The 19,534-nt window shown below is 40.1% G+C and overlaps 1 protein-coding gene across 1 annotated transcript; it reads left to right on the forward strand.

Annotated features, from left to right (window-relative positions):
• Nucleotides 1-52: 52 nt before the first annotated feature.
• Nucleotides 53-19,219, forward strand: rnf11b (ring finger protein 11b). The gene is made up of 3 exons (XM_037769135.1): nt 53-648; nt 16,311-16,480; nt 17,659-19,219. The coding sequence occupies exons 1-3, from the start codon at nt 526-528 to the stop codon at nt 17,828-17,830; spliced, it is 465 nt and encodes a 154-aa protein (XP_037625063.1). The 5' UTR covers nt 53-525; the 3' UTR covers nt 17,831-19,219.
• The last annotated feature ends 315 nt before the right edge of the window (nt 19,220-19,534 follow it).

Here is a 19,534-nt window from a genome sequence, read left to right on the forward strand (position 1 = left end):
CGTGAAAAGCACAGAGCCTGTGGACACGTACCGTCAGACGGGAGCCGGCTCCAAGAACCGGCTCGTTCGTGACCGACACATCACTAGTCGTTGCTCAGCAGCAGCTGCAAACTGGAAAGTCCCTGACAACCAGGGAGGTTTCAGACAGGAAAACCACTGAGAGGCTTTGTCAAATTAAATTAATGATATTAATATTTTCTTCGTTTCGCTATCTACCGCGGATACAACATTGTGTGGGTTTGTTTCAGTCGTGAATTTGAGCTTTAACCGAGTCTCTCCTGTGAGTGCTAGCTCTTTGTGTAATGCTAGCTCTTTGTGTGGCTAACTGCTAGCTGCTAGCTGAGGGAATGTTTTGTTTGTTGTTGAACTGAGCAGCCCTCCCGTCCGAGAGGAGATTCATCAGCTGGTGTATGGAGAAACGCCTTCTTCTTCTCATCTGCTGACATTGTTATCAAAGTGTCCCGTTAGTGTAACGTTCAGTAAACCGAGAGAGAGAGGAGAGAGTTTGACCAGAAGAGGAAGGAGATGGGAAACTGTCTGAAATCTCCCACCTCGGATGATATTTCTTTGCTTCATGAATCCCAATCGGACCGAGCCAGCTACGGAGACGGTGCCGACCCAGACCAGGAGCCACCGCCCCCCTATCAGGTAACCTTTCACCCAACTGTCTGGGACCAAAACATGACCACTGTGTTTTTGTCTTAAAGATCCCATATCATGCTCATTCCCTACTATATGGTCTTTGCAAAAACAATGAATGACCACTACCTTCGTTGAATTCTGGGTGTTTTATTCTAATTTATAGCATCTGTGGTAAAATTGAGGACCACAGGTGTCATTAAGAAAAATGGTTTCAAAATAATATTCTAACTAAACTTTACATCTACCCATCTGTGATAATCCATCAACATTATGTTCCTCTGATAGTCAAAATAATTCATAATTTCTGCTTCTTTTTTTTTAAATAAAAAATTAAGTAGAATTTTACAAAAATTTAGTTTATTAACCTTAAATTCCCCCCAATGGTAATGAGTTGGAATGAAGTCGGCCAAAAAAGTGTAACACAGAATTGGGTGATAATTTATAGTGTATGATTTATAGACAGTCAAACCAGATTGGGTCAATTTTGACCCGGGAAGATAAAAGTTGCATGGTCGACGGGAAGACAACAGGAGGGTTAAAGATGATGTCATGTGATGTCTGGCCCCAGTCTAGCCTCTCTCTCTGTAGGTGTTCAACAATATGTGAGGCTGGATCAGCTGATCTAACATCACCCTTGGCCATGCCCACTGACCCCCTCCCTTCATGGCTTTGATACTAATCCGCTTTGTTATATCCGAAGGTCCTGTCTCTGTCTAACCATTTCCCTCAAGTCATATTATGATTCATCCTTTTGCTGATATGATAGTATCACTTGCTATAGTAGCCATTCTAAAACATTGAACCATGTAGTTTAGACTCATATTTGTTTGTATTTTTTTAAACAATATTTTTATTGAATTTTACATATATACATATATACACAATCAGACAGACTAACAATATTAATAATTAAATTATACAATGAAATGTTTAGTCAGAATTTCAAAGAAAGAGAGACGTGCCATTTCATGTATTTCACATATCTAACAAAGAAAACAGATAAGACAAAATAAATAAATACCTCAAAGAAGAAGAACAAAAACAAAACATCCAACACACAACAATTTCAACAACAGAACTCAGCAACACACAAGAGTTTCAATTTGACTGTGCCCCTTGACGTCCAAGAAACTCCAACAAAGGTTTCCAAACATTTTCAAATTCTGCTGCTTTTCCTCTGGTTATGTATGTAAGTCTCTCCAGTACAACACAAGATGCCATCTCCCTCACCCATACATGTATCGAAGGTAAATCCATTTTTCTCCAAGACAAAGCTATCATTCTCCTGGCCTGCAGGAGTCCAATAGTTTAGGCTAATATTAACTGTAGATGAACCACAGACATCTCTTTTTTTTTTTTTTTTGAATATTTTATTTTCAAATTTTTTAGTTAACCAAATATACAAAACATACAAACTCACACAAACATGGCTCCAAATTCCCTCCCTATCCCACCCACATACAAACTGAAAAAAAGAACTATACTCAAAAGGAGTAGGCTAGTTAACTATCAATTGAATTAAAAAAAGATATAGAAAAAAACAAATTAAATACAAAAATAAAGAAATCATAAATAACGAGATGCAGTGTTCTGACATATTCAGATGACTAATGATGTATCAAGTCTGATAATTTTGTTATATCAAATCCGATATAGGTGTTGGTAAGGAGTCCATGTAGGTTAAATAGGGTTGCCAAATCTTCAGAAAGGTGTTGTATTCATTTCTGAGGGTATATGTGATCTTTTCAAGTGGAATGCAGCTGTTCATTTCTAAAAGCCATCTAGATATGAGGAGATGGGAATCAGACTTTCATGTAATTGCTATACACTTCCTGGCGATGCATAGAGCTATTTCTAAAAACTTTTTTTTGAAAGTTTCTTAAAGGTTTACTAATGACTGTGAAATTCCCTAATAAGCAAATTTGCGGATCCAATGGGAAGGTAAATCTTGTAAGTCTTGTCATAATGTCAGAGAAGTCCTGCCAAAAGATATTAAGTTTTGTACATGACCAGGTGCAATGCCAGACATCTCTTGAACCTCTTAAGCCCTAGGGGTGCTGGAAGGTGTGGTTCGCCAGACATACCCAAAATAAAGGTCTATATGCATGCATCTTGGTCTCTATGGATAGGTAAGACTGCAGAGAATTAATCCCCAGTGTTAGTATGCCTGGGTAAATTGTGATGAACGAAAGGAAGAATTTACATTTTTATCCTCACCCAATATGTTTTCCAGATTAGACAGTGGATAACACCATTATAGCAACGATGCCATTGAATTAATTCAGCAACTCCTTGACTGCAACTGTGCCAAAGCAGATGTAAATAACACAAAGCACATAGATTCTACGAAGGTTTTTAGTAAGGATAGGACCAGTTGGACTCTCCATTTGGCCACTTGGATGCCTAAAGTGTGCCAAATGGGTTTTCTACCTCTTGAAAGGGAATCTGGCTATAAAATACTACTTATATCCACTACAGGAGGCTATGTGCACACAATAGAGCCTTTGGCCATGACATTTACCCTGTGCATCATCAGATTCTACCATTGTGCACAGTATAAAATCAATTAAAAGAAACAACTAAATTGTATACTTTTGACTCCAAATGGAATAGTTTTATTATAATAATGAAATATGATCAAGTAAAACTTAGATAATAACAAATAAGATCAATAACAATGTAAATAAGAATAAGAATCCAAAGTCAAGTATGTACATTCAATATAAAAACAAAAATATTATAAAGTAAAAAATACAATTTCTCGTGCGTTGATTTTGTAACTAAAATATTGAAATCATTGCCAAACAAACATTGTTTGGACAAGTTACACTGGGAGTGTTGTTTTAGTAGCGTTAAGGCCTCGTCATTTAGAAACAATTCGGAAAAAAGACCACCACAGCATTTTATGAAGTGTTTAAAGGCAGTGTTTTAACACACAGCTCAGCTGAACCCGGTACTGGGTTCGTTGGGTAAAGGAGGTTAACAGTATGTACTGTAATTTATTTTAATTGACTTGAAACAAACCCCAGCTCTCCATTTAAAGAGGGGAGTTTTGGCTCTCATAACTTTCACAGCTGCTTCTTTCTATCCCTGATCCCCTCCAGGGCAGCACTTGTTTGTCTGGTGTCCTTATTTCCTGAATTAGATCATCTGCAAACAGACCAGGCCATGTTGTAGCTGTAAATATGATTCATGGTGTTACCCTTCTCTTGTGTGTTTATCTATGTTGAGAGGCGGCTGGTATGCGTTATGTAAGGCCTGGGCAGAGAGCTACTAGGTTAAGCCAAGCCTTATCTGTAGATTTAGGATAAGTGTTTTTTACAGCATGGGAAACTGAAGGCGATCTCAGGTCTCAGGTCATGAGAGCTTTTATTGTAGAAAACTACTCAATTCTGCAGAGATGAAAACACACACATATGCTACATAAACATACTACTGTCTCAGTCTGTTATCGTTTATCATTTGAAAAGCAAAATTGGATGTTCATAATGGTTAAACTAGATTTTAAAATGCTTCATTTTCAATTTATAAATAGATAGGAAGATAAACAGATGTGATATATATATATATATATTTTTTAAAATGTCATAAACACAGATTATTGGTTTCCACTTCAAAGATCTAATTTACTTTCACCATACATTATATGTCCAGGAAATCTTCAGCTGTTTTTAACCGTTATGAGTCGGCTCAATTTTGTTTCTTTATTGACAATCTCACTCTATCACCATTATAGTCAAGGTCAGTGTGGGGCTTCTTTATTATCTTTATTATCAATACATTTCTTTAGAAGGCCTAAAACCGACAATGGATATATCTTTTCCTTTTTGTTTTATATATTTAAATCGGTCTTATCGGACCAGTGTATTTAGTGCAATCTAACAGTGAGGCTGCAGATTACAACTAACTGAATACCCCTCCGCTCACCCCTCCTTTTCCAAACCTGTTGGAAAACTACGGTGGCCTTCAGGAAACGTAACAACACGAAAGGCCCTCTCTAGAGCCAGTGTTTGGTTTGTCCGTTCTGGGCTTCTGTAGAAACAGGTGATGGCCAATTCCAGTTACTAGTCTTTAATGTATGTTATGTTTTTGGCTGGACCGCAGGAATGCAAAAGTCTGTCACTGAGTGAGTGATGAAGTTACACAATTGGTCGGCCGAGTGTTGGAGTTTCCTCATTGGCTGTTGCTCTTTCAAAATGAAAAGGCGCGGAACATTCCTTAATGCAAATGAGCCAGTTCAGTGTGACGTGTCCGGCTCACGAAACTTGGACCAAGCTGTCAAACTAGGCGATTTAGTTCTAAAATGAAACGAACATTCAGCAGTGGCATAGGCTATTTCTCGCTTCAAATGTTTTCAGAAGTAGATTTTGGTGGATTGTTTAGACGGAATAACAGAAAGTTTACGAGCAGGTCGCCATGTTGTTTCCCGATTGAAATGGCAGGCAGAAAACCAGGGACCAATCAGGTGTATTCAAAAATAGGGTACGTCACTACTTGAACGGCCAGTTGAGTGGAGCAGCGCGTCCCCTAGTGTCCTCGCCGGACCTGTCACCTGGTGGACATGTACCGCTGGATTTAACATTATAGACATGACCACTGACTATTTGTATTACAATTTATCCACAAATTCACAGACTGACCATACACGGTTCAGCTATATACTCATCAGAGTCAGTCACAGATAATATCTGAACAGGGCTAGGAGGAGTCCTTGGTGTGCATCCATGTCCAGGTTGCTACAAGTATGTCATGTCTGGCATACAGCAGTGTGTAATTAGGCCAAAGCAACCAGCTCTGTATCATGGAGGCGTGATGATGTAATCAACGACACAAACATGCCCAGTTTCTTTGGAAGAGTTCTGACTAAGCTTTCGGTGGTGTTAAGAAAATCTGTGTGCTGTTTTTTGCTTATACTGACAGAGTTTTACAAGAGGGTTAACTAACTAGTTAAATGCTACTTATAAAGGGCTCTTTGAGACCTGCCAGCTCTTTTCTCCCAGCTGACCACAGTAATCAGCACCTTCACCATCTGAACCCAGCCTGAGAACACAGCACACATTTTTTTTGTGAGCTTGCAGTTCAGATTAACACACTGTGGAAATGCTGTGTGTGTGTGTCAGAAAGGGGAGTAAAGGCTCCACCATACTCGACTTGAAATTGAATTTGGTGTTTTCTTAAAAGCTGTTGAGTATGGACCGGTGTGTAAAGGCCAGTGTTCTCACTGTGCTGGAGGTCGTTCCTTCATACCAGAGGGTGAAGTTTGCTTGTCATGGTGAAAAACATGATGCCAGGAATCCCAACAGTGAAATCCAAAGCAAAGACAACATGAGCTCTGGCTGGGCTTAAGCTACAGAAAATGAACACAGAAGACAGACAATGATTTAGAACCAGCCCTGGTATTGTTTGTACAGCCCAAAACAAACAAAGGGAGATGGGTGGATACATTATTTTTGTTTTTTAGTATAAAATTAGAATGAAAGAACTGGAAATACAATAAAGTCACAGAATAACTAACATGATATTAATTAAATAAGATTCGTATTTCATGTGCTGAATTCTGGGGTCTTCTGTATTTTAAGCTGGAAATGATAGAAACAACAGATAAACTGGGAGCTTGGAGACATTGGGGAGCCGTGAATGACACTGAAAATTTCAATGAAGTGAATATCATTCCAACACATGTACAGTGCACGTAGAATGGTGAAGGTTATAAGCGTCTGCTGTTACCTGAGTTTGTCTGTCTCGCTGCCACCGATCAGACCATGTTTCCTGTTTCCTGTTCCATGTTTCCAGATATGTCCAACTTTTGAAAAATCCACATGGTTTGAGCCATACGTAAGAGTCAGTAGGGGTAGGAAAATACTTTTTATAATATCACTTTCTGTCACAGTAAGTGGCTATAGATACTAGGGGACACACCTTTTATTCTTTGCCCCTTATAGAGAGGCGAAGTCCCTTCCCTTCTGGTGGGCCCCATGGGACCTTATTTTGGGAAAAAATATGAACGGTAGTCAACGGCAAGACACAAAGAATTTTTTGATCCCATTTGAATTGCGCCATGAATCACACATATGATTGTCAATTTAAAACATAATTTTGCATGTCAAGAAATTTGCCGTTTGTCGTAGTATAATTTATTTCTGTGTGTAACCGCGTGTCTCTCGTCTCGCACAATATACGTCACCAACACTAGCTAGCTGTGTTTTTTTGAGCGACTCCTGTTTTTTTTCACAGCCAGGAAGCGAAAGAACGAGCGAGACCCGTTGCTGGTGTGAGAGTACATCGTAGCATACAAAACACACAGGCATCGTAGCTTCAGAGAGAGAGAGACGTCACTTACGCGACTTTTGGGTGTGTAGTCTTTCTAATTATGTATTTTCACAGTCTTATACTTCAACAGTTTTACAACAAACTGCCACTTTCTTGACTTGCAAAATTATCTTCTATTATCTATAATCTCTGCATACACATAGGATGGGTGGATGTTGAAAGCTATAAGACTTAAAGTGGATGAGATCAGCTCTGAGCCAACCACTTAGGCTAGTGGGCCATTTAATGTCTTGTCAAAATGATTTCAAAATGAGCGTGTGTGTGTGTGAGTTGCGTTCATGTTTGTTTCGGAGGAGGTGCGGTTCTGTTTTTGCTCCTAATATTGTGATGGCTGCGGTTGGTGAGTGTGTGTTGCTGAAAACACGTTGTGTGGTGATTTGGAAAGCAGCTGGTGAGACGACTGCTGACTCATCGCTGTGGGACTGCGCTGTGGGAGATAAAGCACCCGTGTGTGTTTGCATTTGAGAGGGAGAGAGTGTGTGTGTGTGTGTGTTTGTGTTTTGGCCCCCTGGTATGGCTTGTAATGTCTCCCTTGTAAGCCTCATAGATGAGAGCAGCGACAGGAGTTTTAATTGATCACATTGAGTTTGGCACAAAGGCCTTTATGCTGCTATGACATGTATCTTTATGGCCAAACCGTATTGGTTGGAACACCTTGCAGACTTTAAAAAATCCACTGTGTTTGCATGTAGCTGAACTCGGGTTCGGCCTTTTAGTCCCACTGTTTCTCTCACTTTTGTGTGAACATGAGGCCTAGAGGGTAAGAAATGATTTAAAACATGTCAAATAAGCGCCTGCTGCTCTGCTCAAAGACCAAAAGGGCCAAATCTACTTTCAGATGGTTTAGTAGACCGGGGGGTACTCAATGTGGTGGATACACACAGAGTCTGTCAACCACCTGCCTTGCCGTTGAGATGAAAAGGCTTGCAGTCAGCAGTTTGGTTTGAGCTCAGCCAGCTTGGTCAGAAGAAATGGGGAGAGAAAGTTTGCTTTAGAGGTGGTTTATAATTAGCTGTCAAACCTGGAGTGGAGACGTGGGAGCGTAGGAGATGGGAAGAACCGACTGAGACCGTCTGAAAAGGAGGCTTTTCAGCTTTCAAATCCAAAAGTTCAACTACAATTAAATCTGTCTTCTGGTCGTGAAGGACATGATAAGCCATGTGTGTAAGTGACATAAATATTAAAGGTATAGTTTGAAGTGGGGTTGTATGAGGTACTTATCCATAGTCAGTGTATTACCTACAGTAGATGACGGTCAGCACGCCCCCAGTTTGGCGAAGCAGACAGGAGTTACCACACAGAACCAAAGCAATGTACTGCTGTGGACCGGGCTGACAGCAAAACGTATTTTAGCCTACCTAAAAGCCAGTCGGACTTGGGAGAAGACTGAAGAAATAGTTCTGATATAACTGAGGCTATTGCAGCATCTACGTTAACCTCTTCAGGAGCCACCATTGTTGTTTAGAACAAAAAGTCGCCTCTCTGTGTCGCCTCACATACACCTAAGCCACGCACGTAGCTGCCAGATGCTCCTCACAGGATGCTGATTGGTTCGCGCTTAGTCGATTAGTCTACTAGTCGACTAAGATTTCTTTAATCATTTTTCAATGCTTTTTCATGCTCAATGACTTATTGTCAAGAAACTTATGAGCACATCTCTGGTAAACACAAGATTTAAAGTGGTGCTTTTGCGTGATTCTTTGTGGAGAAACTCAGTTTCACAGTCGATTAAATCGACTAATCGATTAGTTGAAAAAATTGTATGAGTGTTAGTCGACTATGAATTTCTTTGGTTGAGGACAGCCCTACAATCAGTGAAGGCAGGGGAAGAGTGTGACTTCCTCACTGTGTTCAGATAACAGTAATGTGTCAGGCAGATGAGTGTAACACTGATTTCACCGCTGGCATGACTAAGTCACTTACCTCAGATATACTGTTGGTTTTTAGCCTTGTAAGGCAGTGATACACCCCATCAGAGAGCCCTAGATGTGACGGATTACCTACCGTCTTGACCTAATATGGCAACAGAAACTAAGGGGGGGAGTGGAGGAGGCAGTGCTGACAAACAAGCCATTGTACTGCAGGTCAGTGACATAGTCTGTGGGCTTTGGCTGACACGCAGCCACATAGGGGTTGCTGTTCCTGAGCACAAACTACAAGAACCACGAATAACTCTTTTGTCTCCACGACTCCCTCTCCCTTTAGTTTAGTTCTCATCTTCCTTTGAATGACAGTTGGCAGCACTGGTTCATATGATCAGAGGGGTCAAGGTGGTTTTGGACATTACATTACAGTGTCATAACTAAGTAAATAACTGTTAAAGGGTCTACATAATGTGGACTCTATTGATACTTGTTTTGATTGGCCATTGCTGCTCTGGAATGATTAACTTATGGCTGCTGGTAAAATACATAAAAATATGATTACTTTTTATTATTTACAAGGACTGTCACAGTTAATGTGATAATAACGCATTAACGCAAATTTGTTTTAACGCCACTAATCTCTTTAACGCATTAAAGCAACTTATGATTTTTAGGTTGTAGCAGGCTCAGTTTTAAAGCTAGAGTGAAGATACTGGCATCATATGAAACTAAACCTAAGGAATCCATTGGTACCAACCATTGGTATCATATCATACTAGCTTGTCGTGAAGGAGGCTAAGTAACGCTCCAAATTTGCTCTTAATTTTGGCGAGGTAAAAGTGGCATGGCCCTTTTCAAAGGGGTCCCTTGACCTCTGACCTCAAGATATGTGAATGAAAATGGGTTCTATGGGTACCCACGAGTCTCCCCTTTACAGACATGCCCACTTTATGATAATCACATGCAGTTTTGGGGGAAGTCATATTCAAGTCAGCACACTGACAGCTGTTGTTGCCTGTTGAGCTTGAGTTTACCAATGTTATGATTAAAGCATATTTTTTATTCTAAATGCAGTACCTGTAAGGGTTTCTGGACAATATTTGTCATTGTTTTGTGTTATTAATTGATTTCTTACAATAAATGTATACATACATTTGCATAAAGCTAGCATATTTTCCCACTCCTATGTTGATAAGAGTATTAAATACTTGACAAATCTCCCTGTAAGGTACAGTTTCAACAGATACAAAATGTGATTCATTTGCAATTAATCGTGATTAACTATGGACAGTCATGCGATTAATCGCGATTAAATATTTTAATCGATTGACAGCCATAACATTTACTCAACTTTGTTTCCCTTAAATGCACTTTTCCCTTTTCCACCAAGATATGTTCATTATGTTCATCATCCGCAGGTTTTGTGCGGCTACAGTGTAGGCTTTGTGTGAGCTTCGTCATGTGTTATGTGTAAATATTGGGGTTAATACTCTTAGCCTGCTTTACCAGGATGATGAAGTAATGCGATACACACACATACTGTTATCGTCGTCGGCCTGTCCCACTATCACATCAACAAACACATCCTGTGATGCTAATGTCCATTCTTTTCCTCCTCCCATTGTTATCACTGTGCATGCTTGTGTGATCAAGTGAGTGCATGCTCGCCTGTATTGTGTGCAGGTGTCCTGTTCAAAGATTTTGTTACACTGCAGTCACTAGGACTAGAACGAGAGCTAAGATTTCAGAGCCCGCTAACGCTTCATCTGGTGTTTCTTCCCTTTAAGTGCATATTGACGCTGCTTAGGTTGCACAAAAGATAGAGCCATGTTTGGCAAGTATATATTTCCTGTACTGGATATGATTGAGGTTTCTAAGATTTGACAGACAGAATTGATGGAAATGCATTTTTTTTGTATTTGTAATATCTTGCCACTAAGCTGTTCCTACAGCAAGTGTTAAAAAGAGTAATTTTGCCCAGTCATCATCATGCTTCCTGTCTGCAGCCCCTTTCCCACATCCAGCATTCTGCCAGCTCAGGACCAATTTTGTAAATGCTACATCATGGCTTGAGTAGGAATAAAGCAGAAATATTCCCAGAATACAAAATCATGCTTATTATTTGCATATTACAGATTTACATAGCCATCAAGGTGACCCTGTCTCTTGAAGCACAGGTGGAAAACTCACTGTATTTCCCTTTTGAAAGCAGTCTTATGATGCTTATAGTGATATTCCACCCAAAATCTATCTTTTTTAGTCCAGTTGGGGAGACATTTAACTGTAAAACAAGTTTTAAAATCCACCAATTTGGCAGCCTTTGAGAGTATTCAGAACTCCTCCGCTGTTAACACGTTATTTTTTTCTGTTTCAAATCTGTCTGGAGCAGTCATTTAATGTGGTGACCATAGAAATAGAATAGGAGTAGAACGCACATTAAAATCAATATAGCAGGATGGTCAGAGCGGCAGCCATTTTTATGTGTACCGTTGCCGTCAAGTAGGTCTATCTGCGGGTCCACTGTACTGCCCGTACTACATAAAGCGCCTTCGAAATGGTCGCAGTTCGGTTAGGGTTAGGCACCAAAACGTTTAGGCCGCAAAACTACTTGGTTAGGTTTAGGAAAGCATTGTGGTTTGGGTTAAAATGTATAGGTTAAAGTGTTTCGTGTAGCCTGCGAGACTGCAGATAGACCCATCTCGTTGCTGTTTGCAAAGAAAGAAGCAGGCTACTTCCATATAGACCCTTTTACAGCCAACGCCACGATTACATCACTGTGTTAGTTGGAGGCAACACAGAGGAAAGACTGGAGGAAAAACACGAATCACCTCAGAGTAGTGGGCTAAAGTTACCCATCTAAAATGTCATCTTGTCAGCTGCCGGCTTAGCGGCAAAGCAACAATGTGTGACACACCTTACGGCCCCACTGACGTGTGTTGTCACCATAACAACTAACCACAATCTGCATTTTCTTAAAGTCAAATGACCACAGCAAACCGTTCAAATATTTCTATATGTGAATGCCAACAACAGCACCACGCCTAGATGATTGATGTTGCAAGTGAAAGGGGCTTGTGTGGTTCGAACCCATTTTCCCGTCCTTTACATGGCCACACACACGTACACATCGATACACAAATAGGACAGCGGGGGAAATCTGGGCTGTGTGTGTGTGCGCACTTGAACTGTTGCCTGTTATTGCACTTGTGGGCTGAGAGTGCCTCTATCTTTCATTTTCCCACTCTTGTTTTTTCTGAATGTCAATTAGTGATGTATGATGGAAGAGCTAGGATAAATACCTTCCCTTTCCATCTATCTTTTTTCCACTTTCACTCAGTGCATCTGCTCTCAGTCCTTGTTGTCTACAATCTTCACCTTCCTCCTCGTTCACCATTATCAGTCTGGGCCTGGCAGGGTGACAGTTTCTGCTGCTGCGCCCGGCTCAGCAGCCTACAGCATTGCTTGGCCGAGGAAACCAGGGTCTGTACAGTATGGCATTTGTCCCTCTGGTCAATCTGAGGTCACATAATGAACATTTATCACAGCCCAGCTGACAGGCCATGTATGAAGGAAGGGAGAGGCAAATGACAACAATGACACTGCTGACCGCTGCACAGTGAATCCCCCTAACACAGAGAGTACAGCTGCTGCCCCCCTCTGAGGCCCCGTCTGTAGCTTTCATTCCTGCTGCCTGGCCGCCGTCTCTTTTTGACATCATGGGAGAAAGGAGTGGCTGTCAGGGGAGCAGCAGATAGCCTCAACTACTAAAGTTATGCCGACTCATGGCTTAAAATGTTTCGGTTCTGAGAGGCTGACTGCTAGCTAGCTTCGTCATCGTTGTTCTGCATGTTTACTATGAAAACCATTTAACTTAAAAAGAAAGATTTCAAGAACTGAAATGAGACTACAATATCGTTCAAAAGTTTGGAATCACCTGCCATAAAAGCTTGATTGGGTTTGGTTGTCTGAGAGGACTACTCTATATTTTTAAATGGTCTTTCATGATTTTAGGTTGTAGAAAATCCTCTTTACAAATAGGGTTAAACGATTTTGAAAATAATATCTAATTGCGATTATTTTGACTGATATTGTAATTGCGATATGATTTGCGATATTAGAGGGAATGATCATTTTTACATCATTATTCTCATTTTCTTTGAAAAACATATTAAAATGATTATGTTGTGTTTTTTTCGTGGATCTGTACCAAACAAAGTTTTCAAGTGTTTTCTTAAGTCTTTAGAATATGGTGTGTAGGCCAGGACATCTCTGAAGCACCACAATATTTAATAAAATGGCAGTTTTACACACATTTTGACAACTTTAACAAATATTGTGCCTCTTGCAAATTGAAAATTGTAGTAGGCCATTTTGCGATTTTGATAAAATTTCGATTAAAGGGGACCTTTTATGCTTTTGTGCTTTTTCCCTTTCCTTTAGAGTGTTATATAGTATTTTGTGCATGTAAAAAGGTCTGCAAAGTTCAAAGTCCACGCCAAAGGGAGTTACTCTCCTCCACAGAAACTCTGCTCCTGAACCGCCTGAAACACCTTGATTGAATTCCCGAAATCACTATATAAGAAAATCACCAGTCATTGGTAAAAGAAACTGGAAGTGTTGCATCATTTGAACACGGTACCCTTCCTTTTGTAGCTTGTCTCTCAATAAACCCTGCCTACTACCATTTATTCAGTCAAAAAGAAAGCAGGAAATGGAGAGCGACTAGAGTTTTGTATCTAGCGGTCGGCCTAACACCAAGATTTTGCACAGTAGTTACTTTACCTGCTATTTTGTGCCGGCAGATCAGAAACACAATCATACATGTTTAGATAGGTTTCTCTCTTGCTAAGGCCCCGCTCATTTCCAGCTGCATTCATTCAAGTGTACGGTGCTTGTGTCAAAAGGTCGTCTCTGGAGTGTGGATATACAGGTGGTTAATGAAGGAGCTCACTTAATGGCATTAGAGTGGATTTAGCCTAATCCATGACCTGGCTGTTGCCCGACATGAAGGTTTGGCACACTGAATGAGGAGGAGAAGAGAGTCAGTGGGCTGAAGTGTGGGCTCATAGAGGAAGAGGAGGAACTAGTACTCGAACCACAAAAAGACTGTAGTAAGTGTATAAGAATGTATGAGATGGAGGGAGGAAGGAAAGGAAAACGCACGGTCACAGACCGCAAAGTGAGAGAGAGGATCGTATAGAAAGTTGTGTTTGAGAGGAGGAAGAAGCTTACAGATGTAGGAAGTGCACAAGACAGACAAAATATATGCATACCTTTTCTCCTCTGAATTTATGTAAACTGTTTTCTACTGTATATGTTAAATCCACTTTATCAAATACAAGGATATAAAGGAGGACCGCACTAGATAGAACAGATAGATCAATCTGTTTTATCACTGCCATTCCTTAAAAAAGCTTAATTATTTTTTTATTTCATGTTTGGCATTCTGTTTTTACAGGAAATGAAAGCATGGTCGCTCTGCTGTGATGGTCCTGCCATTTTAATTTTATAAAATTATTTGACAATTAATATGCCATTTGGAAACAACTTTTTTTTAGGGCTGCAACTTACATTTATTTTCACCATCGATTGATTTACAGATACTTTTCTCGATAACTTTTTTCTCTATTAAATGTCGGAAAATAGTTTAAAATGTCCATCGAAATTTCCTAAAGCTGAAAATTGCGTTTTGTTTTGTCCGTCAAACTGTGCAAAACCCAGAGATATCAGTTTCCTATCATATCAGACAGAGAAAAGCAGCAATTTTATGTATGTTTAGCTCTATCTTTTATTATTTTAGTTTTCTGTGTAATATGATGCTATTATTTAAAATTCTCTTTTTTTTTGTGCAATTGTTTAAGAACCTTAATTTTAAAGCCAAGCTTTAAAAACATTTTTTATTTTATTTGTTGAAATTCTCTTTACATCCCGACATCAATGAATCAAATGCTCTGACAAAAAAACAAATAAATCTGGTATCTGTGGCTGTCACAGGACTGTAATAAGCCTGTTCAATCATTTCATTCGGCACTCTGCGTGTGCTCTCATTGCACGTCACCGGAGTTTTCCACAATCTGCTAGTTTGACAGCTGTGAGTACTAACATTATTTATGTTAATTGCTACTTTCATTGGAAAAGATTTAGCAACACTGGGCTGGGTTTTTCGGTTGGATCATTTTTTTTATAATCTAGCGTACTCTTGTTAGTTTCTAAAGATTACCAATACTTGAGCTGGACTTGATATCGGCAGTAAAGTTTCAGCCAATGAATAATCCTTTTTGAGAAAATAATTTTCACCAAAATATCTAACAATATACTGTATACTCAGTGTAATATAGAGTATAGGTTTGGGGTGTGATAATACTGTAGGACTTTTTCAACTCAATAGACTCATTACAGTCTGATACTGAAACCCTGCCTGTCATCTTGATTTGATGTTACTTTCATTACACTTTAAATTCCCACTTATGTGGTTTAGTGGAACAATATGTAAAATATTGATGACAGACATAATGAAAGACTATCGACTTGTCACTCTTCACGTTCAGAGGTTTTGGCTGCTTTGAAGTTTGGTGCAGACAATTTGAATAGATATTTCCTGCAGTGAGCAGTCTATAGTGACTTCACAGTTTTGTTGTTGACTCCCAGCCAGGAGAACGGCTTTGCAAGAGCTCATCTTTCATTTCACTTTGTAGACTCCGGTCCTCTGATTAAATCAAAGTCAAGTGAAATTGTTTTATTAATCCCCATTTCATAAATCTGTATGACACCAGAAATTAAGCTACACAATTTATTTTTATTATGTACCAGTTAGAAAACATTTCTTATCTCCAGCCAAGTCGTGTAAAAGTAGCCGTGTAGCTCTCTGCTGCAGCGGCGTGGTGAAACACTTCCACCTACTGCCTGTGAACAGAATCACAGCATGCCCAGAAATATTGCTGGCTTGTTATTAATCATTGATTGCATCACTTATTGACAAAAGTTATTGTGAGAGTTTACATCCTGCTGGCCTTCTTTTTCAGAGGGATAATTACATATTAGAACAAAGAATGTGTGTTTGATTGTGAAACTCTTGCAGTCAACTGAGTACCTTCATTGTGTAGTGAGCCAAAGTGAAATCCACCCTTTAGGGGGAGGATTACATTTTATGTGCTTGTGGTTCAACTGCTCGGTGTGTCCTCACTTCCACCGAAAGTGATAACAAGAACAACATCTTCCGCTTTTCTGAGAATAACATCTCATAATGGTAGAATTAAAGGTGGAGAGATTTTATGAAACAAGAAATTATTCAGAGGTGAACACTTGACTATGACGGTCCTGGAGCTGCAAAGTGAGAGCAGCAGAAATACGTTTGCTAGTGAGGTGTCTGCATGAATTGGTAACTAATCATGACGTATGTTTTTTTTTCTCTGTAAATCCTCAGTTATTTAGTCTGACCTTTTTATGTGGTCTTCTCTCTCTGTCTTTCTGCAGGAGCAGATCCATGTGCCTGTCTACCACCCAACGCCCAGCCAAGCCCGACTGGCCACTCAGCTGACAGAGGAGGAGCAGATTCGGATCGCCCAGCGAATCGGACTCATCCAGCACCTCCCGAAGGGCGTGTACGACCCGGGGCGGGATGGCTCTGAGAAGAAGATCAGAGAGTGAGTAGAAACGCTGTGTGGTCGGACTCAGCAGTGGGAGTGACACACAGTAACCCATAGGGGTGTAAGAAAATATAGAAAAAATTTAATATCTTGATATTATGTTTTTGTGATACTGAATCGACTCTCAAAAACACTACTAATTTTTAATTAATAGTTTACTTGCAAAGATTAACTCAGTCAAAACTTTATATCATTTGCAAAGAGATGTGCCCTCTCAAAGTAGTGCTATGATGTTGAATGTTACAGGGACTGTGATAAATTCAAATACAGATTCCACTGTTCTGACTGCAGAAAAAAAGTTTACTTTTTTTACTCCAATTTTATGCACATGGTGGTGTGTTCTTGATACTATGACAGTTTTCTTAAAATAAGATTAAAAAATCTAAATTTAGGAAAACTAGATTTAAAAAAACGCAATTAATCGCCTTACTTACATTATTGCAATATAATGCAATACATTGAATCATAACCCCTGTATAATGATACGTATTGTATCGCCAGATTCTTGCCAATACACAGCCCTAGTAACACAGTTAGGAGAGAGACTGCTTCACAGCAGTGATCTCTGTTTACGCAGGACACACTGTCTGGAGCACATGCACATAAAAACACACAACCCGTTCTCATCCGTGAAATACGACCGCTTTGTGTCTGACAGAGCCAAAGGGGGCCTTGTGTGAAACCACCACACACTTCTAGAAATTGAAATGATGTCATGTAAGAACTTTGTAATTATTGGTGTGCAGGGTTAGGGTTACTGCTGTAATACAGAGATGGATGGTTATACATATTCAAAATGTTGATGATATTGTGATATTGTGGCATTGCTGTGTAAGCAGTGCATGTAAGTAGTATATAATCTATAACTTTTTTATAGCGCAGTACATGGTTAATTCCTTAAAAGTTTTGTTTGTAAATGGTAACGGTTAAAACCAGTGGAGTTATTCTTCCCTATCATTAAATGCCATGGAGAGTTTAAACACTTTGATCTATTTGCAGAAACTTGCACTGTCCTTCCCATTTTAAATTGAATACAACACTGTAAGTCATTTAAGTCTACGTAGTGTCAAGTGGCAAAATCATTTTTGCACTTTTTATTGAACTTCCATTATGTTCTGCATTTCTGTGCTGTCCATGCAATCCCTAGCAAAATGTATCTGTGTTCACCTACACAGGTGCGTCATCTGTATGATGGACTTTGTGTACGGAGACCCCATCCGGTTCCTGCCCTGCATGCACATCTACCACATGGACTGCATAGACGACTGGCTGATGAGATCCTTCACCTGCCCCTCCTGCATGGAGCCTGTGGACGCCGCGCTGCTTTCCTCCTACGAGACCAACTGACACACACACACACACACGCACACATACACACACACACACACACACACACACACACATACTGTATATGCCCACAGGTACCTGTGGACCAGACTTGACACACACACATACAATATGCACACAAATGGACATACACACAATTTCCATCTTGCTAACCTGTATCCTGGATTAGTAAGGTGGTGATATAAAAACAGTGACGATGTAAAAGATTTGGGATGAACTCTGTATGTGTGTGCGTGTATGTCTGTCTGTGTGTGTGAGCGAGCGTGTATGTGTGTGCTGCACAAGTTCACCAGTTGGCCTGCTGGACAGGAATGGAGGAATGAACAGAGTGTCGGTGTTAAAGACAAGTCTGAAGGAGCTGGATCGAGGAGAGGCATGAATGACGGTTACTGACAATGGGGGATGGGATGGGAGTGGAACGACGGTTAACGGATATGATTAAGATCCACTTTCATATCCTGGAATATAAACACAATGCTGACCAGTAACACACTTCCTTTATTTACTCATCATTGAAATGAACAGAATACAAAGGAAAGACATTGACCATCACCATGAGGCTGCAGATTGTGTTTGTTGCGCCACACTGCAGGACAATGGAGAAGAAAACGTCATTCGGAAGATCGGCCAGATGTTTTGACGTGTCTCCACACAGATGCCTGTTGCAGAGTCGTATGTGCTGCAAAAACTGCCACAGATGCAGATATGGGATTCAAAGACTGCTAGAGCTGGACATCAGCTGTAAGACTGCAAACATCAGATATATTCTTCAGGCACACCACAGGCCTCCGTTGGTCCGCAGCACCCGGGCCTGGAGTTGTCCGTCTGTATAGATCTTTTATGAGAAAACACAAGAGTGGTCGGTGGATTGGTTGATCGTCCCGTGGCTTTGTGAAGTCTGTTCCGTGTTTGTTTTTTCTGTCAGCATAAGGGCTTCGTCGGACCAGTTTGCCAACAACACAGATATGGCAAAAGGAAATACAGGATGTGCTTTAGTCATTAATGTGGTGGATAGCTGGTAGCCTGTTACTGTCAAGCTTTTAGGACTTTCTCAGTCACAGTGAGATCTCAGATTATTGGCCAAAGCACAAGCAGACCAGTTAACAGACCATTGATACAAATCAGTGATATTTGCACTTCTTAATCAGACTTGTAACGTGAAGAGTTGACCATATGCATTCAGTAGTTATGTCAAAGTGAAGTATGTGATTTGCTTTGAGTACATTCTCATTACCATCGCAATGATTTGTAATGAAAACCACTGTCTCTATCTTAACTGTTTGGTAACCATGGTAATTAGGTTAAGAACCTGATTTAGGAAAAAAAAAAGACAGAGATGAACAGTTCCTAGGTCAATTTTCCTAACCTAGCCTAAGATAGGAAAAGTGTGTCACACGAGCATCCTAGCTTTCCAAAATCTTAAATGAGCAGTGTGTAACATTTTGGGGATCTATTAGCAGAAATGAAATATAATATTCATAACTATGTTTTCATTAGTGTATAATCACCTAAAACTAAGAATCGTGTTTTTGTCAACTTAGAATGAGCCCTTCATATCTACATAGGGAGCGGGTCCTCTTCACAGTCCGCCATGCTTCTACAGAACGGACAAACCAAACACTGGCTCTAAAGAGAGCCTTTCGTGTTTTTACGTTACCTGAAGGCCACCGTGGTTCTCTGACATGCTTGTGAAACTGCGGTAAC

The sequence above is a fragment of the Sebastes umbrosus genome, chromosome 5 (assembly GCF_015220745.1).
Source record: "Sebastes umbrosus isolate fSebUmb1 chromosome 5, fSebUmb1.pri, whole genome shotgun sequence".
NCBI classification, from domain to species: domain Eukaryota; kingdom Metazoa; phylum Chordata; class Actinopteri; order Perciformes; family Sebastidae; genus Sebastes; species Sebastes umbrosus.